Source organism: Macrotis lagotis, chromosome 4, assembly GCF_037893015.1.
Source record: "Macrotis lagotis isolate mMagLag1 chromosome 4, bilby.v1.9.chrom.fasta, whole genome shotgun sequence".
Lineage (NCBI taxonomy): Eukaryota > Metazoa > Chordata > Mammalia > Peramelemorphia > Peramelidae > Macrotis > Macrotis lagotis.
Genome location: NC_133661.1, coordinates 10,194,469 through 10,215,970, shown reverse-complemented (window position 1 = coordinate 10,215,970; position 21,502 = coordinate 10,194,469). Strand labels below are relative to the sequence as shown.

Genomic DNA, 21,502 nt, shown 5'->3' with positions numbered 1-21,502 from the left:
CAATCTCTCTCCTGACCTCCAGTTGCCTATTGGACATCTTGAACAGGGTGTTCTGTAGACATCTTCATCTTAGTCATCTTGCCATCTAAGTTCTTTCCTAACTTCCCATTACTGTTGAGGGTGCCACCATCTTCAAAGGCACCTAGGTTTACAACTTGTTATCCTTGATTCCTCATTCTCCATCACCACCAATCTGTTGTCAGATTCCATTTATTCCTATTTTGCAGCATCTCTTGTATATCCCGCCCCCCCCCCACCAGGTGCAAGCCCTCATCTCCACACATCTATATTGTTGTGATAGTTCTAGTAGCAGCAAACCTGCTGCTTAGTGTTGAGCTACTTCAACCCAGGTTCCTCTTATCTGAGCTCCTTAAAGTGCAGGTCTGACTACAGCTAAACTCCAAAGGCTCTTTGTTCACCCCCCCCCCCCCCCAAGATCAAATATAAAATCCTTTCTTTGTCATTTAGAGCTCCTCATAACCTGACCTATTCTCCCCCTTTCCACTTTTTATATTTTTACTTTGCTCTCCTTTCCAGCCACTCCCCCCGAGGCAGTGACTTGGGGGGAGCTAAATGGCACTGCAGACAAGGTGAATTGAGTGCTGGGCCTGCAGTCAGGAAGACTCATTTTCCTGAGTTCAAATGTAGCCTCAGACACTTTGTTGCTTAACTCTGTGACCCCAGGCAAGTCAACTGAGTTGTTTGCCTCAGTTCTCCCATCAGTAAAATGAGCTGGAGAAGGAAATGGCAAACCCTCCTGGTATCTTTGCCAAGAAATTACCAAATGGGGTCATGAAGAGGCAGGCACATCTGACATATGGCCGAACATATATAACCAGTGACATTGGCCCTTTTAATCTTTTTTTATATTTCACACTATCTGGCCCTTTTAATCTTTTTTTTTTTTATATTTCACACTATCTCCTGATTACCATTTTCTCTGCTAGTCCTTCATGCCTGGAATTAACTCCTCTCTCATCTCCTGACTTCCTTCTGTTTCCACCTAAAATCAATCTCAATTCCTCTCTCTCTCTCTCTCTCTCTCTCTTTCTAACAAGAAGCTTTTCTGGATTCTTCTTGATTTTAGTGCCTTCTCTCTGTTAGGATCTCCAGCTTCTTTTGTATATAGCTTGTTGCTATTTATATGTTATCTTCCCCCTTACATTGAATTCTTTGAGAGCAAACACTGTTTTTTGTCCTTTTTTTTGTATATCTCTAGCACTTAGCACAGCCTGGGTCACCAGGTAGGATTTAAGATGTTTTCTTGTTGAGTTGACTTGACCTCTGAAAAGAAGGGAGGACAGTCACTTATCCTGTCTCTTCTTTGAGGACCACTCCTAATTATGAAGCATTCAGTTTCAGTTTTTATTGTTTTTACCATTTACTGGACATTGCTGTTTACATTTTATATAGTTTTCTGATGACAGTGCTTGGCTCACTTCATGTCAGTTCGGAAAGATTTTCCATTCCTCCCTCTATTCTTCATTGCTTTCTTCTTAAAATGTAGTCATCATTATGGTGACTTTTCATATTATGTTCCCGTAACACTATTTTCTTGGTCATTTCCTAATGGTTATCTACTTTGTTTCTGATTCTTTGTTACTCAAAAAGTGCTGCTTAAAACAGATTTCATTATTAAATGGATTTGCAATATACGCTACCTCAGGGAATGTCCCTTGGACCTGTATGTACATGTTACATAATTAAAGCCTAATAGAGCACAGATTTTAGGGTAGATTTGGTATCTTTAACATAAATATATGTGGCATATTATAATATTGTTGTTCCATAATATATGTATATTCTTTCTTGATTATAACATGCTCAGTTTGTTGATGATTAAATAAAGATATATTTACTGCAAAAATCCACATATAATTGTTGTATTTTTAAAAAATTTTTTTATCAATAGTCGAAGAATAAGATAGTGAAGGAATTAAATGTCAGTGTATAAAATACTTATTATACAGATTCAGAGAATTCTAGTCATATTTCCCTTAACTATACAAGTGTTTATTTTAGTGATATATTTTAAAATTAGTTGCTTTAGAAACTTCCTACAAAAATTAAACTAGATGACAGTTAACTTAAATTTAAATACTCTTTATTGCATTTAAGTATTATATGGAACTTTTAATTATATTACAAGATAGGAAGAAAAGGGTAGCAAGGAGAAATTGAAAGATTAAACTTATAGAAACCATTGCCATATAAGAAATACCTAGGGGGCGGCTAGGTGGCTGAATGGATATAGCACCGGCCCTCAGGAGTACCTGAGTTCAAATCCGACCTCAGACACTTAATAATTACCTAGCTGTGTGACCTTGGGCAAGTCACTTAACCCCATTGCCTTGCAAAAAAAAGAAAACTTGTAAACTGTCAACAACTAAATGAAACAGCCCCAAGGTTTCACTTAATACATAGCAGTAAGATGAGAATCAGTCACTGTTAGAGTTGTGCAGAGATAGGCATATTAGTGCAATGTCAGTTGAGTTGTGAGTTAGTATTACCATTTTATAAAGCAAGTAAAATGCCCATACCCTTTGACTCAAAGTTTTTGCTATTAGGCCTATTTTCCCTGTTGAGATCACTGGTAAGAAGGTCCTCATACTCTCAGTTATGTAAAGCAGCCCTTATTCTGGTAACAAAGGTAAAAGTGGTCATCGCCTCCTTGACTAATAGGTCTGTCTTACTTAGCCTTATTCACTGAATGGGCATTGCCTCAGACAAACTGAGACCTGGGAAAGACCTTAACCTTAAAAATTAAGGCCAAGTCATTTCCAGTCATCCTGATCCATATCTAGCCATTGGACCCATATAGCTCCAGAGACGAAAATGACCTGAGACCCAGAGAAGTAAGCAGAGCCAAGAAAGCAACACACAGTAAATGGAAAACAGTGGAGAGTGAATATTTTAGGGTTATAAAAACAAAGCATGATGAGGGGGAAAAATGGATGACAAGATACCTCCTTCCATTCTTTTGGAGGACTGGGAGAAAAGGTCCATGGGTGTGGAACTTAATGAATGTTTTTAGTTTTTTTGGATGTGATAGATTTTGCCCTTTTTTTTTCTGTTCCCTTTTTAAAAAAATTTAAATGTTATGGCTCTCTGGGGGGAATGTCAGAGAAATTTAGGCAATGTAAAAACAAAAGACAAAAACCAAAAAAAGTTTATTTTAAGAAAGCAGAGTTTTTGTTTTTAGAAGTGCTTCTAATTTGTAGAATTTTAGAATTCTAGGGACTTTGAAAATATATCTGATTTGTTTCCTCCTTTCTAAAAATGGTACTTGTGATCTGTCCTAGAAAGAAACCTGTTCTCCCTGTTTTCCTGATAAAGTATTGCTTTTTTAATTTCAATTCAACAAATATTTAAATACTACCATTGGGAGCACTTGTGGCCTCTAGAGGGAATACCAGCTTTAGATCGGGTTCTCCACGATTCTGATGTCTCCCATTCTTCCCTAACTAAAACTCCAATCAGACTGACTGAATTTCCCCAGGTGCAACAGATATCTTTTTAACAAATAACAAAAATAAACATTTAGACAAATAGTTGGGGAAAAAACCCCTAGATTTCAGATGATTCACAACTTGATAAAAAGAATAGAATACAAACTTAAAATAATGTTTTCTTTTTTGCCCACATTTGTCAGATTTTGTTCTTCTCATCACTGTTAAGTTCTGAATCTGCTTGGATAATACTTGATTCAAATCTTACCTACATTTCTCTATAATTTTATATTTGTGCTACTAATATTTCACTAAATTGACTTAGAACTTACCAGTTTCAGTTCAACATATGTTAAGTACCTTGGGTGTATCCCAGGTATTGTGCTTTAACATTTTGTGTGTGTGTGTGTGTGTGTGTGTGTGTGTGTGTGTACACATGTTCACATATATTTATCTCTTTCACTCTATCTGTCCATCTTCCTGTCTCTTCATCCTTTGCATTATCCTCCAATGTTGAATAGGTCATGGGCTGTAAACTTATTTAAACCTTATGTATAAAATGAGGAAAATGCAACTTAGAACAACTTCTATCTCCTTACCATTTTACCAGAGTCTGTCTTTAAAATAAGCAAATAAAACAAGAGTGTAGAAGTAACTCCCCTATTTTACAAACTGATGGATATAAAGGGGTGGAGAGATGATGTAACTGATCTGTGGCCGTCCAGCTCCAAAGCAATACCCCTGGACCAAAGTCTAGACCTTGTTCCCACTCCCAGACCTGGTATGTTTTTCTGGTTTTGCAGTTTGATTCTCTTGATATCAACAAACATTTCTCAGGTTTTTGCTGGCTCAAAACTCTGTGCCAGGAGATTAGGGGGAGAAAATTTAAATGACACTTGCTTCACCTTTTTAAATTTGATTTTTTTTTTTATTCTGAACTTCACAACCAAAAAAAATTACATGGCCATCTCCTTTGATGTACAGTTTTAGTCCAGACCAGTTTTCACAGCTTTATTTTGTTGTCATGTGTTCAGTTTCAGTTGTGTGAATCTCATGACTATTTGGAGTTTTCTTGGTAGAGATACTGGAACAGTTTGCTATTTCCTTCTGCATCTTATTGTCACAGATGAAGATACTGAGTAAAACAAGGCTAAGTGATTTGTCCAATGTTACACAGCTAGGCAGTGTCTGAGGCTGGATTTGAACCTGGGAAGAGGAGTCTCCCTGAGTTAAGACAGTTTCACTAGCAGTGCATTCATTCCTTCTGCTTTCCCATAGCCCCTTAACAGTTGTCATTCTCCTTTTTTGGCATCTTTGCTAACAGATGATTGTAAGGAAAAATTTTTAGAGTTGTTTTAAAGTACAGTTTTCTAATTATTAGTGATTTGGAGCATTTTTAAATATTTTTTGATGGCTTGAATTTCTTTGAAAACTAGATGTCCTTTAACTATCTCTTGGGAAAAGGCTTTTGACTCCACTTCCATGGAATCTGATAATCTGGAAGGGATATATAATACATAACTCTTATGAAAGAATAAGATATATTTATAGGATTAATATAACAGATGATACATATATGTAAAGTGCTGTAATGCTATTTATGCACAACATTATATGAAAGGTATAAATAGAATGCTTTTATGGCACTTGAAAAAGATAGTAGAGAGTGAATGTGGACAAGTTTCTTTTAAGTAGTAGTGTTTGGTGGCAGCTAGGTGGCACAGTGGCTAGAGCATCGGCCCTGGAGACAGGAGGACCCAAGTTCAAATGTGGCCTCAGACAATTGATAATTACCCAGTTGTGTGACCTTGAGCAAGTCACTTAACCCCATTGCCTTGCAAAACAGACAAGGTATTTTCTTTAAAAAAAGTAGTAGTGTTTGAATTGAATTTTAAGGATAGATAAGGGTGTGTGTGTGTGTGTATGTCTTGATCACACTTGCATTTTGATTAAACTGAATGGAGAATGGATTTGATGTGGAGAAAGACTTTAGGCAGGTTATGGCAATAGTCCAAGCAGGCGGTGAGAGGGGTTCTACACTCAGGTGATGCACTAACAGAGGAGAGATGGGAGACATTGGGGAGATGTTGCAGAACTGGCAATAGATCAGATCTGGAGAGTGAGACTAGTGGGAAGTTAAGATTGACACCTAGATCATGAGCCCAAGGGACTGGGGAAGATGGATAACAGCAGTAGGGAAGGTGAAGAGAGGCTGGTGTTTAGGAAAAAAGTTCAGTTTTGGCCATAGTGAGTTTAAGGTGTCTACTGGACATAGATTTCAAGATAGCTGAAAAGGGAGTTGGAGATTTTTGATAGGATAGATGAAAAGTTAGGGCAGGATAAGTAGATTTAAGATTTAAGAATCATCAGCATAGAGATAATAATTAAACCCAAGGTAGCTAATGAGATCACCAAGTGAAGTTGGATAGAGGGAAAAGAGGAGAGGAGCCAGGACAGAACCCTGTGGTTAATATATATGAAACTCTAGCAAAGGGGCCTGAAGAAGGAAAAACATCTTAAAGGTAGGAAGGGAACCAGGAGAGAAGTATCACAGATTGGTGGATTTGAGAGTCATCATTAGACTGATGATTGACTCTATGGGGGTTAATGCAAAGTGCAATTGTAGTGGGAGAAAAGATGATACAGGCTAGTGATTCTTTTGTTCATCTTTGTTCACTGATGGGTGTGGAGCCATCAGTATTAGAGATGACCTGGATAAAAAGCCTGCAAAGGAGCCTGAACAATGGTTCCATAGGTAGGAAGGAGATTCACAAGAGAGTAGTGCACAAACTAGAAGAAGAGAAGATCAAGGAGGCAAGACTTTGGATAGTATCAGATGCTACAGAGAGATCCAGATGGATGTGGTCTTTTTTTTTGACTATTGAATTTGGCAATCAAGAGCTCATTGGTAATGCTGGAGAGTAAGCCATTTTGGTGGAATGATGAGGTCTCAGGTCAGATTGGAGGGGTGGAGAGAGAAGGTGGAGGCACGTGTTGTTTGTAGACTTTTCTTCTGCATTCAGGTTGAGGGGTCTGCCTTGGCAAGGAAAGGCCACCTCATCTTGCAAGACACAGGTGGGGAGGAGATCCAGAGAGGGTTGTCAGCAGGGTCAAATGCTTTCAAGGGAAAAATGAGAATCGAGAAGAGGCCATTAGAAGTGGACAGTTAAAAAGATTTTTGGTAGCCGGAGGGACCTTGCTTATAAATGGGAGGCGAGGAACCAGGAGATTTGGAAGGACTGAAGGGAGTGGGAATGCAAATGGGAGAAATCTGCTCTAGAGGGAATCAAATCAAGGGTGTGTGAAGGGATGAGTTAGTCTTAGTTAAGATTAAGAAGGACCAACTTCCTCCTCAGAGCCTGAGATGAAGGAGGAGACAAAGGGGATGTGAGCTAAGTGTGGAAGAGGGGAGGGTTCTTCCTCTCCAGTGGTCTCAGTTTCTTTGGATTGGCCTAATGTTTTAGCAGTTTGGAATTTTGCTGAAACTCAAGAGAAACTTAAGTAAACTGAAATCAAAACAAATTAATGATTCAGTTTTCTGATGGGGTAGCTGAAGTTGGCTTTTGGGTTACAGAGAGAGAAATGGTTAAATAAATCAATGTTTGTGAGTATGTGTGAGGGAGACCATGTGTTTGTGTGTGTGTGTGTGTATGTGTGTGTGGTGCGGTGCTTTCTTTTGTTCATCTTCCTTTGTAGTGTCTCCTTCAATTCTTAAGCTTTCTTCAGCACCTGGTGCTCTGACCAGGCTCATTGGGGAGGAGAGTAAAGCAGACCGAGGGAGACTGCCTGTACTGAACTGGTAAAGTGGATCAAGGAAGGAAACTGAGGTAGAGAAAGGTTAAATGACTTAACTCGGAAGTGTCTGAAGGAGGAATTGAACTCAGGTTTTCCTGATTGGGGATCCAGCACACTCTCCAATTAGCTGCCTAAATTGAGCTTTAGAGAAGAAGACACTGTCATCTAGGGGAAGGGGGGAAGAACTGGTTCATGTCTGCTGTAGGAGGCATCAGCTAAGTCTCTATAACTGTCTTTTACAATCCTCTTTTACATGAGGATTGTAAATCCAGCCATTTCAGTTGGTGAACATGTAGATGTTATGTCTGGCCTTTTACTTTTAAACAAACCTCTGATTGCTTTGGCTGGTAATTTTAAAACTTAAGTCCTATCTTAAAGGCACAGTCTCTGCATCTTGTGATCACTATATGTGATCAGTATGTGTGGTTCATTTTGCGACTCATGCTGTAAAAGCTGGTCCTACTTTTAGTCTCACCTTGAACCTCCGTACCTCTGTTTCCCAAGCCACAGTATCAATATTTTGATAATTTGGGTTGTATTGTGATTTTTTAAACAAATTTTATAGATACAAGTCATGACATCTTAAAATTGTTCTAATATACTACTTTTCTTTGATTTTTAGAGAACTAGTGCATCTTTTCTTGTGGTTAAACAAGTTGCCTAAAAATAATGCTTTTGCCCTTTGTATTTCACAGGAGTCTCTTTGAAAATATGGATTTAAATCTTAATTTACAGATCCTGTTGGGTTGGCTATATTTCCCCTTTCTGAGTTTTAAAAATATTATAAAATTGTTGCAATAACTCTAGATTGTTGATTCATTTTTAAGATGCCAGTTTATTTAACAGTTTCAAATATTTTTATAAATCTGCTTATTTAGACAATTTTGTTATAAGACTTTTCCTGTACATTTCACTTAATCCAGTCAAACTTTCTACAGGTGCTGTATATATTTTTTAAAAAACTGAATTTTGGGAATTTCGTGGAGAAGTGTTTTTAAAAAAGCTTTCCCTTTGGCAAATTGTTTAGCTATACATGTAAATAGTAACTCAACTACTATATAAAAATTGCTAGTGGGAAACTGATTTCAGAAAGGCTAAATACTTGGGTCCTACTTGATAACTTTTCTTTTTTTTTTAATATTCTTAGAGTTTTAAGCCCTCTATTCATATGATACAGTCCTGTATCAATGTAGAAATGGGGTGAATTCCAAGTTTTGTAGTTTGAAACTTGGAATGCATTTTGCCATAGAAACAATACCATAAATGGTAGTTATGATCCCAGACTGGGTGACAAAAGTTCTTTTTTTTTTAACCCCTACTTTAGCTGACCAATAAACCAACCTGAGTTTGAGGGCCTGGGGGTGGGGAGTCCATGTGCTGGGAGAGGAAGGAGGAGGAGGAGAGGAGGAAGAGAATTTTCTTTTCCTGGGTTCAGGATCATCCAGAAGCAAATTTTTGAAATAGATCAATGTCATTTTTGGTTCTCTGCCTCCCATTCTGTGCCCCTTCCTCTAGGCCCAGCACCTGTTAACCTCCTCCTTCTCTCACTCTAGCCCCAGTTCCAGAGATTAGAGCTACCTGATGTCTTCTTTCTCTTGCCTCATTGCCCTTAGAGACAACTCCTGCTCTTCCCAGCTGATTTTCCCCTTCTTCACACCTGAACACAAAGATTCTGAAATTTTTCATTTGGGATTCTTCAGGATTGTTGGCAGGCCTGGGGTGGGGGGGCTCAGGAATGCAATCGAGACCCCTGGACTTGGCATTTGGCACTAGCACCAGCACCAGCGAATGACCCCACACTTCAATTCATTCCCTTGTTCCCAAGCTTGGCATTTGGGTCATCCTTTTTCTGCCGCAGGAAAAGCTTTCTTCCCTCCTTGCAATGCACCGTCCATAATTCGACTTTTTACAGTCCTTGGCTTCAAGGCTCAGCCCCGCTGCTCCTTTTGATCTGAATTGCAGTGCTTTCTCCACTTAAAATTATCTTCTGTCCTACATGTCTGTGGACTGTTTCATCTTCATCAGGATTCCTTGGTTCCTTGTTTGGTTTTGTTCCTTTGTTTTGGTTTGTGCCTGGAAAGATTGGTACATAGGTGCTCCTGTTCAATTGGAAATGTGGGGCCTGCTTATAAGCAGTTGGGGAGGTGTTGGATAGTCTATTGACTTTGTGTGAAAATTAGATTTCATTGGAATAGCAGAAAGAACTTTGAATTTGGAATCAGATGAAGAGGTGGAGTTGGAGTTCAACCTTGTGTAAATGAGCAAAATTCACTTCTCTTTCCTTTTCTGTAAAAATGAAGAAATCAAACAAGAAATGAATTAGTATATAATTAACAGTCACAGAATATTTGGGTCTGAGAAACAAGAACATTAGTTATTTACCGACCCACTTGCCCAGATAGAGCTACATGCCACCTTCCTTGAACCAGGGCTACACTTAGTTTTTATTGGGTGGGGCTGGGCTGACCCAGTTTATTCTTCCTCCATTCTTTGGCCCCTCCTGCACTCCTGGTCCCTAGGACTCAGTTGCCTCCTGCTTAAGTGGCGGTTTCTTTACCTTGCCCTTCCGCAGTTCATCTACCATTGTGAACCCATGCAGTGAGGTGCTGCAGTGCAGAGAGCACCGGCCTTCTATCCCAGGAGGATGGGAGATCGAATCTGGCCTCAGCCACTAGATTCTCACTAGTTGTGTGACCTTGAGCAAGTCACTTAACCCTGATTGCCCCACATCCAGGGCCATCTCCAGTGATCTTTATCTTTATCTGACCACTGGACCCAGATGGCTCCAGAGGAGAAAGGGAGGCTGGAGACTGCACAGCCCCCTCACTCAAATCTAATTCATATGCTTGTCATGATATCACCTGTCTTTGAGAATGAAGGACAAACAGCCACAACAAACTATTCTGAACTTAGTTCATTCTGCTCTCTGATATCCCTTCTGATTTGTTAACTAATTCTTATTCTTCCTAGATCTCTTCTCCTCACATTCTTGATGATTTTGGTGCTGATAGAAACCAGACTTCTTCCTGAAAACACAGCATTCTTGGACACTCTTCCCAGTTTCAGGTATATCTTCCCCAAAAACAGTGGTCTGGAGAGAAGAAGAGGGATAGTTCTTGTTCCTCACTACTGTTCAAGATAGCACCTTTGTTGCCATCACTCCAAAATCATGCCTCCTTTAAGGTTTACTTTCTATCCAAATCTTCCTTAGAGTCATTGATCAGCCTCTGGCTCATTCTTCCTTTCCCTCTAGTTCAGGACTTGAACCACAAACTTCCTCTCAATCCCAAATTCTGTTCTCAATAGCTAGGTGCTTTATGATCAGTATTGATCTTCCCTCAGATGTCCTGGCTCCTATTTCATCAACCTTCTCAGTTGCTAATGACTTTACAACCTCCTTCCATCTTAGCTACCCACAGGTGTGAAAGGTTCAGCTATTTTGGACCCTTGGATTCCTTGCTCCTTTGCCTGTCAGTACCTTGACAACTCCAAGCCATCCCCACCATCAGTCTTGATCATTCCTTTGGTTATGATGTGTGCTGATAGTCATACAACTTGTGCAGATTAAGTCCTACTACAAATTCCTTTCAGCTGAGCCCTCACTGCTGTGTGGCTGACCTTTTTTGTTCTTCTCTAGTTGACTAATCCCTCCAGTGACTATTCTCTTCTCTCAAGTGTCCTTCATTGCCTCTTCCTCTTTCCCTCTCAGTAATGAACTGGTCTTATTTTTTCTTTTCTGAGAAAATGTTGTCCTGGGAACTCCCCTTTTTCTCTCCCACCTTGTACCTCAAAACCCTTTAACATCATCTCTAATTCTCTGTTTGCAAAGTAGTGACCTTTTACCTTGCTGAGACTAGATCCTATATATCTCCTCTGGGGTCAGCCAGATCCACAGATGCCTCTCACTATGTCACAACCTTCTCCCACATGTATTCAGTCTCGCTTTTGCTACGGTTTCTTCTCTGTTTCCTGTTATCTAAAATTTTGTCCAGCTTTAAAAAACAAAAACAAAAGACTTCCCCAAACCTTCACTGTTCCCTTACGATTTCCCTCATCCTTTTACCACATCTTTCCCTCATCTTTTTTTTTTTTTAACTGCAAAGCTTCTAGAACATGGTGTTAGTCACTTTTTGTTTCTGTCTTCTTACCATGAAACTTAAACTTGTTTCTCAAGCCCTTGTGATCTGTTTGTGAACCCCTTCTCTTAGAGAACTAATGGTCTCATTGTTAAATTCAATGGGCTTTTCTCAGGCTTCATTCTGCAGCTTTTGAGATTCTTCTCTTCTGTGCCCTTCCTTTGTCCTTCCCCTGGCTTACAGGTCACTTTTCTTTCTTGAACCTTCTACCTATCTCAACAACTTCTTCTCAGATGACTTTGTGGATCTATTCATTCCCCAACCAGCAAGGATGGACTTGCTAGTGCTTTGTTCTGAGTGCTTTTATTTAGTTTTTCTTGGTAAACTCAGAAGCTCTGATTTGATGAAAATGTTATTTCTTCTTCATAGATGACTCCAAATTAATCAATTCATCCTTTACATCTTTCCTGAATTCCAGTTCAGCTGCTTTCTGAGTAGTTCATCCTGCTTATCTCTTTGCAAACTTGACATGCATCAAACAGAACTCATTTCTTTTGTAAACTCAGCCTTTGAACTAACTTTCTAGTCCTTCAGGGATAGAACCTTGGAATTATCTTTTGACTTTTCTCTTTCCTTCACCCCTTCCCTGATCCCTTCTTCCTCCCTTCAATCCAGTTAATTGGCAGATCTTGATAATTCTACTGACACTGCATCTTTTACTTTATATGGGTCTCACTTGGTCTCTTTGCCTCCAAGCTCTTTCCCCTGAAATCTACTCTGGCACCTAGCTTTCTTCTTAAAATATTTATCTGATTTTGCTTTCCTCTTGCCTCACATGTCTTCACAAATACCCTTATTGCCTCTGAGATAAAACACAAACTTCAGCTGCCCTCCATGATCATCTGACTTTTAACTTTTTTTTTATTTATGTTCTTTTACTCTCTTGAACACACACTCTATGTTCCAACAAATTTGACCTGTTGGTTAGACCTATAGCTTGCCATCTACTGTCCACCATGTTCAGAATGTATCTCTTAGGATTCTTTTCATACCCTTAACTTCTTCCAAAGCTTGGTTTGGGGTTCTATCCTCCCTTCTATGCCTCTGTGCCTTTCTGATAACACTATAAAACCAAGAACGTCTCTTTTCTGAAATGTCTTGTATTTACTTGTGCATATACTATATGTCTGCATAGTAGAATGTTGGCTCCTTAGTGGCTGGGATCATTTTTTGTCTTTTGTCTTTGTATCCTCAGAATCTGGCACAGGGTCTCATTCATAAGAGATGATTAATAGATATTAGTGTCTCATTATCTTTAGCCTTTTATTCTGATATTTCTGCATAAAAGGAAAGGCTGAATATTACTGTTAAAATTAGTTCACATTCTTACTATAGGAAAACAATCTAAAACAGATCCTTTGCTCATCATTAGTAAGAAGTTTCTCTAGAAAGGATTACAGTTATCTTTGGATTTTGTTTGTGTGTGTGATTTAATTGAAGCTGAGAACCATTTTTATGTTTTGGGATAGCATGATGATAGTAGGAAAAAATGAAGCCAGATTTAGGAGTTTGGGGAGTTTAAATATTCATTTGAACACTCTTTAAATTTTTGCCATCCCTGCTCTTTGGCTTAACATAGTACTTTGTATTCACTTGTACTTATTTACATTATTTAAAAAAATTTATTTTACTTAAAATGATTAGCACTATTAGTTTTGTTTTCCTACAGTATATTATGTTCGTCTAGATCATCTCATTTGAGCTTCCCAACCAATCGTAATAATACGATTATTACGTAATAATACGAATATTACTAAATTGTAGAAGCACAGGCTGTGACTGGCAGGCTTGGAGAAAGTTTCCCCAAGTGCTTGATGCTTCTTTGCACCCAGTATGGTCTGGCAGCTGAAGCCTTGGGTTAAGTGTCTGAGAATGTGAGGAGAAGGTAGGGAAGCTGGACCATTTGTGCAGTGGCTTGCCATAGTGCAGGACAACAGGTCAGGGATGGTGAATAAGAGAAGACAAATTCACAGAGGCTATTGAGGTCTGGCAGAGGAGGGTTTTGAGCAAGGAGGTGAGGAAAGTTGTTTCTGAAGGTTAACGTGGCAGGTGTGCATGGCTTTGGTTGAGAAGAGCAACTAGGATGTGAGAGGAGGAAGCGCTTGTTGAGACCAGTTGATGGGAGAAGTGTGTGGAGAGACCTGGAGAAGGAAGAATTCTCAGTGCCTTTTGAAACTGGAGATAGAGGGAGCATTTGCAATGAGACATCAGGATGCCAGTTCGTGATTTGTCTCAGGCTTTAATGTTTACACTCACCTGCTTCACGGGGTCCTTGTTGGCAAGTGATTTGTGACCCTTAAAGTGATGTAGAAATGTGAATTACTATAATTATTCTAATAATCCTGTTTACTAGGAGGTGCATTTATTATTATCCTCTCTATTTTATAGATGAAGCCTGTTGCAGAAACAATCTCTGCCCTCAAGGAGCTTACATTCTTCTAGGGGCATACAACATGTAAACAGATAAGTAAATACAAGATGATTAATTAATGAATTAATACACAGTGATGTCAGAAAAGGTTGTTCTATAGAGGATTGTCCCTGACCTAGGCCTTGCTGAACTTAGAGGATTCTGAGAGATGGCGGTGAAGGAGAGAATGCATCCAGACATAGGAGACAGCCCAATGTGGGTCACATTCTGGGAAGAGCAGGGAAGGTAGTTTGGCCACAGTGTTAGAGATTGTGAGGGAGACGTGAGGTAAATCGAGGAAGGAGACCTAGAATTTGAGAAGGGAGAGCATTAATGCAGTCTGAGAAGTTTGACTTCTGGAGGGACCACTGGAGGTGGCTGAGAGCATGGCCCAGTATAGCAAATGCTTTGGAGCCTTGAGGGTGTGTTGACCCTGTAATGAGACTGATAATTGAAAAGATAATGTGTATGTGTGTGTGCATGTGCATGCTTGTGTCTCCAAGACTATGAAACAGAAAGTGACTGCAGGCAGGATGCTGTTCTTCATGAAAATAGGAAAGTTTGGAGAAATGAGTTCCCGGTGTAAGATAATGAGTTTTTCTGTGGATATCCTAAATTTGAAAAGAAGCATCCAGAAGATATACAGCTAGAAGGTGCTGATGGGGAAAAAGAGTTTAGGGAGATGGAACCTGTAGATTTTGGTGGGTGGGTGAGGGGGTTGGGACCTCCAGGTGGAAGATTGAGTCAAAGTAAGGGCTAGAGAGATATGCTGCGGGAAAGCAGTTGGAAAATGCAACCGATTTTGGAGACCAAAATCACTAAGGTAAATAGGAACAGAGTTTGGACAAATCTCCCTGCAGCTCCTGAAGGGCAGGCATGTAGCTCAATGCTTGGGATGTTTTTGGACCAGGACCTGTGGTTTATAGAGTGTGTATATGGCCAAACCCTGGGCTAAGCCCTCTCCACATCTCTCAGTTGAGTCTCATGACAGTTCTGCTCTGGAGATGCTGCTCATCTCCATTTTACAGATGAGGAAACAGGCTGGATTTGATTTCAAGGTTTCCTGACTCCCCCTTGGCTCCCTCTGTAGCCCTGCTGGGAGTCGGAGACTCCTTAGGCCCTCGCTCTAGTTTCCAGGGGGTTCCGACCGAGGGAGAGCCGAAGAGAGGTTGGGTTAGGAGTCCTGCAGTGGAGCTCTGGCCTAGTCTCCCGTCTCTCTTTAGAATCAGAACCTGCATTTGACACCCAGGCACACCCAAGACCAATTTGAATCTGCTCTAGTTTAAAGAGATTAAAGAAATGGGAACCTCTCACAAGATTAGTAGAGTTTTTTTCCTTTAACAGTAATACTCCCTGAGATGTCTAACAGCCAGAGCAGCCTTTTCACAGAAGTTCTGAGTCTTCCTGAGACCAGGACTGGCCCATCTTCTAGCTGAGGCCAGAGGCAGGGACTTGCCCAGGATCTGCTGGGTCGCACCACTTGCTTTACCACTCTTCTTCTCCAGCTTGACTTGAATTGAGTTTGAGGCTGAGCCTGTGAAGCTGCCTGGTGAGAAGTTTGCTGCTTACCTTTGAGGAAGAGGGAGCCAGGGGCCTGAATCTAGGGGGACCACATTGCTGCTGGGGACCCATGGTGTTTGGCTGGGAAGTGGTTTGCATTGTTTTAGGAGACTGTCACTGGGTGTGTGTGTCCTCCTTCTGGATTTGAGACTGAATCCCTTATACTTTTGGGATTGGAAAGAGTCTTTATTCTGGCATTTCTTTCCCAATAGTTGAAATCCAGCAGTTTCTTCCATTCTGCTTCTTAAGCATCTAATGGATGGGGAGTACTTTTAGCTTAGTGCTCTGTTCACTAATTGTGACTTCTTTAGAGTTGGAATGGGTTTAGTTTCTGATGAACTGATGAACTGTCATCTTTCTCAGTGTATGTTAAGGTTACATAGACATCCAGTTAAGACTATTGTGTCATAGAACTGGGAAAGGCTCTCAGGCTAGCTGCCTGCTTTACAGAAGAAGAAGCTGGGGCTTGGAGGTGTTTAAATGACTTGCCAAGATAACACAGGCAGTCAGTTGAAGCAGGAAGGATTTGAACCCAGGTTCTATGATTCCAAAGCCAGCGTTGTTTAATTTTTTTTCTTTTTAATTCTGAACTTAACAATTATATAAAAAAGAAAATGATTATTGTATATGAACCCATGAATAACTTATTTTTTAAAAGTGAATATTAGATTTAACATAATTGTACCAACCTTGCCCTGCTTGGTTGTGGTCCCTTTGGAACTTAAAAAGTATAGTTAGGCCAGTCAGATTTTTATGTGAGGTGTGTCTAGAACAATTTGGCTCATTCTGTACCGAGTTCATCACTTCACCACCAACAAATGAATTCATCATTAATAACTTAATTTTTGTAAGGTTATGATTTATCTTGCATTGGTCAGAGTTCTTAATACTCTTGAAGTTGTTCCTGTTACATTACATTACTTGAAATTGTTTCTGTTCACTTCATTCAGCATCAGTTCACACAAGTGTTCCAAGATTTCTTTGAATCCATCCCTTTCATCATTCCTTACAGTGTAATAATCTTTTACATTTATAAACCATGATTTGTTCATCCACCTCATTCCCAATTTTTTACTACTGCCAAAAACAGATAGTGACTTTTTGAAAATAGTTTCAAATTGATTTCCATAATGATTGGATCAGGTCACAGTTACTACACTAATACTGACCGCCCATTTGTCTTCCAACAATACAGGTATTCTTTTAATTTTACTGTTAGCAGTTTATTACATCCCTTTTTTGTTAAACCCCAAACTATAACAGTTTCAGCCCTAAAGGGGCTTATTTTATTTTGGGTGAAGTAAAATAGACACATACATAGAATCTATACAATATAATTTGGGAAGTGGTACTAGAAACTAGAAAGGAGAGGAAAGACCTCATATGGAAGTGGCATCTGAGCTATGGATGATTCATGAGGATTCTCAGAGGTGAAGAGCAAGGGAGTACATTCTGGGCATTAGGAGTAAGAGCTTGTGGGAAAGGTGCTGGGAGGGAAGGCAGGAGGAAAGAATGATTTGTTTGGAGCATAGAATCTGTAACCTGTGTTATGAAGGGTTTTAAATGACAGAGAGATGGTTGGAAGTTACCAGAGCAGTCTGAAATGGAGTTGAAGCTCAGGTATATCCCATTAGCAGCTGTGGAGGGAAGGAGCTGGAGAGGAGAGAAACTTGAAGCAGCAAGGCTAAAAGGGAAGCTTTTGCAATAAGTGTGGGTGTGATTGGGGAAGATAGTTGTGAGGGCCTCACTAGGATGATGGCCATGATCAGGGAGAGGTGTTGGGAAGCCAGCCCACAAGAAAGGCCGGTTTATTGGGTATGGGACTGAAGGAGAAGGGCTTTGGTGTTAGGGATAATACTCAAGTTCCAACTTGGGTAATTGGAAGGTAAAGGTGATTTCATCAGAAATATAGAATCCGTTCAACGGCTAAGTTAACTTGCAAGCAAAAGGGACAAGTATTGTTTTATGTTGAATTTGAGATGACTTCCTTATGGTCAATAGACAGTTGATGATGCAGAACTATATCTCTTTGAGGAGAGATTGCCTCCAAAGGCTCCAAGGAGATGACTCTTTAATCCTCATATTCATCATGTCCAACGCTTTGCAATCTCTTTTGGGTTTTTTTGCAAAGATCCTGGAGAAATATGCCATTTCCTTCTCTCTCTCATGATGGATGAGGAAATTGGGGCAAGCAAGATTTAAATGATTTGCCCTGGGTCACACACACACAGACACACACACACTCATACTCTCATACTCATCACCCACCCACGTTCCTGTCTGGCCCTCCAGGCCTTCTATTCCATCCATTGTGCCACCTAGCTACCCAAGTTTAGTATCTTATTTTTCAGGTGTTGTGTCTACATTTAAACATTCCTTTCTTTCAGGGAGCTTTCATTCCATTGAAGGAGAGACTATGTACAGCTGTAATCCCAAGGAGAACCTGGATGATAGTTTACAAAGAGGGTGCCTGCTGCCAGAGGGGTTGTGGTAGATCAGGAGAGGCCTCATATAGAAGGTGATATTGGAACTGAATCTTGAAGGAAAGAAGAAATTCTGTGAGGTGAAGGTCAGAAGGGATGGTTTCTGGGCTTGGTGGGCAGCTAGTGCAAGGACCCTGGATACCAAAGATGTGCAGTGAGACTGGAGACCCAGAGTGAGGGACTGGACTGTGACTGAAGAGGCTTCTCCAGAGCAGGAGAGCCATGAGACACATCAGGAAGGAGGCGGGGACGACCTAGAATGGGGGGGGGAGATTAGATAGATTTTATTTTTATTTTTGAAGAACATCTGGTATATCAGCTTTTTTTATGGAACTAAACTATGTTTCTTGAATAAGGTAATCTGCCCTATTATTTTTAATTCTAAATTCCCTCGGGTGAATTTATATATTTGAATGAAAATGATAAGATATTATTAATGTCCAATTTTATCATTTCATAACTGATGAAATTTATTTTTTTTTCTTATGTTGTATGAGCTGGGGAGTATTCCATTTTCTTTCAGTAATTGACAAATCACATGTGTGAACAAAATTTTTTGGCTTTGCCATTTTTTTATTGTGACTGGTCTTCAAAAATGAAAGACAAACATCGTTATTGTTACTGCAGATCATAGTCTCAGGTGATTCTTTCCAAAGAATTCCATTGTTGATGGAGTTTTTCCTCCAGAATTCTAATTTTTCCTTTTTATTGACAGAATGGGTGCTGTGTATTATGTGCTGCCATCACTTTTACTTAAAACTTTTTTTTAGGCTTTTGCAAGGCAAACGAGGTTAAGTGGCTTGCCCAAGGCCACACAACTAGGTAATTAAGTGTCTGAGACTGGATTTGAACCCAGGTACTCCTGACTCCAAGGCCGGTGCTTTATTATCCACTATGCCACCTAGCCACCCCCTACTTAAAACTTTTAAAGATGGTTTGTCTTGAGTCCCCATGTGCTGTGTGACCCCTTTACTTCACTGGCCTCAGTTTTTTCATCAGGGAAATGGGAGGACCTGAACTTTTGTCTGCCTTGGTCACTTGAACTAGTCAGCCTCAGTCTGGCTTCCTTTTGGCTCTCTTTGAACAATGGAGATGGGGCCTGATTTTCCTTCTTTTCACTCAGATAGTCTGACTGCCCTTGGGACAGCATTCAGTGGCCAGTCCAGCTCAGATGTATCCTAACTTTGGGTCATTTGGTGATTTGAGCACCAGTTTATCACTAATGGTAGATCCTCCAGAATGTACAAAATTGAGTAACTCCTGAATTGTGAAATTACTTTGTAGCACAATTGAGTTTGGAATTGGCCACATTTGCCTCATTCTACCTTTCCAGGCTGGTTACATGCCTGCTCTTCTTGTTGGTCTCCTTACGTAACATTCCATCTCCCACCTCCAAGCTTTTACACAGGCTGGGCCTCCCAGTAACCCTCCATGCTTGAAATGGTCTCCTTCCTCTCCTCTCTCTCTTGGTACTGATAGCTCCCTTCAATACTTAGGCGAGTCCCACCCCTTCAAAAGGCTTTTTCCAGTTTGTTTCAGTCACTGGCAAATCCTTTTCTGTATATCACATTTCTATTTATCTGTGAATGTTACATCCTCCCAGGATGTCTTTGTGCCCCTGGTGGCACCTGTATAGAAGGTCTTGGAGTAAAGGATTATTTTCCTGACAGAGGCATAAGCCCTCAGCTTTGTCATTGTTAGTTATGTATGGCATTTCTTAGAGTGAAGCTAAATGAAATGAAAGAAATTGAATCCTTAAGTCAGTATACTAACTTGCTGTGTGATCCTTGGGAAGTAACTTCCCTTCATGAGGTTTCCTTCCTTATAAGGTGATAGTATGGAACTATCTAGTCATTCTGGTACCTGTTCCACTCAATTCTGAAGTTTGGTAGATTATGCACTTTTGTGGAAGTTCTCGCTAGTAAAATTTGAATTCATTCCCATTCAGTTTACTTTTGGACTACCTTTCTCTACTCACTTGGTGAGTTCCTATTTTTTCTTCCCCATTAATGCAGATTAATCAGTTGCCCTATCACTACTCTTATTAATATTCTCTATAATCCTAAATCCTGCCTATAAATAGATATAATACTGAATTTAAAGGCATTAGCATGTCAATTTTGCCAGACTGTTTAGTCATATTAATTTTTACAATTTAATATTATCATTATCAGGCAAGAAGAAATGAATAGGTTTAATTTTAAAGTAGTGCTAAAAGGAAATCTTTTCTCTAAATTGAGATACAATTGGAAGTTTGAATGAAATTCAGCTTTGGTTCTTTTTGCAGAAGCATCTCTTCAGAGTCCAGAACCAAATCAGACTCTAAACTCAATTGAAGATGTAATCTTGTCTCTGTTAGAATAAAAGTAAGAATTAGAAGTCAACCAGTGATGGAGTTGAAAGCTATAATTTGGAGATTAAAACCTTAAGAGTAGCAATTTTTTAATTTCTTTTTTTACATTTTTAAATTTATTTATTTATTTGGAATTTCCAGTTTTCCCCCCTAATCTCACTTACCTCCCCATCCCCCACAGAAAGCAGTCTGTTAGTCTTTACATTGTTTCCATGGTACACATTGATCTAAGTTGAATGTGATGAGAGAGAAATCATATCCCTTTTTTTCCCCACTTTTTAATAATGTTTATTTCAACCTAACTATGCTTAGGGAAATGCACTCATATTGGTTAATATAATGCAATTTAGTTTACACTCTAATTTGGACCAAAGACTTGTACAGGGTTTAGGTTAAAAATAAAACAGGATTTGCAATCTGTTTTATTTTTTTATCTATTACAAATGTATAAACGATCTTCAAGTACTGCTATAGCAGGCAGCAAGAACCATGAGAAATTTACCTTTGGTTTATTTCAGAAAATAATACATTTATGGCACTGTAAAAGCTTCAAACACGGTGCAACAAAACATTATAAAAAATGTTTCAGTGCCAGCTTACACAAGTTCGTTAACTAGTGTAGTCTTAGAAAAACAAAGCATATGTACATGTAAAACAGCTGCATTAGCTATCTGGATTCAGTTAATATTGCATATAGATTTTGGATCTACACAAACCAATATTCAAGGATTTCCTTGAATTTGAGTAACTCTATAAGCTCAGTTATTCTGCTGAGGTCAGTAAGGTGACAACACATTGGTTGTCAGTAAGAATTCATATCCTTAAGAAGAAAAATAAAGTATATAAGAGATAGCAAAATTACATAATAAGATAACGGGTTTTTTTTTTTTTAATTAAAGGTAATAGCCTTTGGTCTTTGTTCAAACTCCACAATTCTTTCTCTAGATACAAATGGTATTCTCCATCACAGATATCCCAAGATTGTGCTTGATGGTTGCAATGATGGAATGAGCAAATTCATTAAGGTTGACCACCACCCACATGTTGCTGTTAGCGTGTACAATGTTTTTCTGGTTCTGCTCATCTCACTCAGCATCAGTTTATGCAAATCCCTCCAAGCTTCCCTGAATTCCCATCCCTCCTGGTTTCTAATAGAACAATAGTGTTCCATAACATACATACACCACAGTTTATTAAGCCAACCCCCAATTGAAGGACATTCCACTCAATTTCTATTTTTTTTTGGCCACCACAAACAGGGCTGCTATGAATATTTTTGTGTACAAGTGATGGTTTTACCCTTTTTCATAATCTCT

At 39.5% G+C, this 21,502-nt stretch overlaps 1 protein-coding gene across 5 annotated transcripts in view; it reads left to right on the top strand.

The window, feature by feature from the left end:
- Positions 1-21,502, top strand: part of ZRANB1 (zinc finger RANBP2-type containing 1) — a 107,703-nt gene that overhangs the window by 52,300 nt on the left and 33,901 nt on the right. Inside the window, exon 1 of one of the 5 annotated variants that reach the window (XM_074232210.1) lies at positions 1,963-10,310. The exons of 3 other annotated variants lie outside the window; for them this stretch is intronic. In XM_074232210.1, coding sequence (XP_074088311.1) covers positions 10,237-10,310 — 74 coding nt within the window. In that variant the 5' untranslated portion in view covers positions 1,963-10,236. Of the gene's footprint in view, positions 1-1,962; positions 10,311-14,515; positions 17,914-21,502 lie in introns of those variants that run through there. One more of the 5 variants, XM_074232211.1, reaches the window with a different exon arrangement.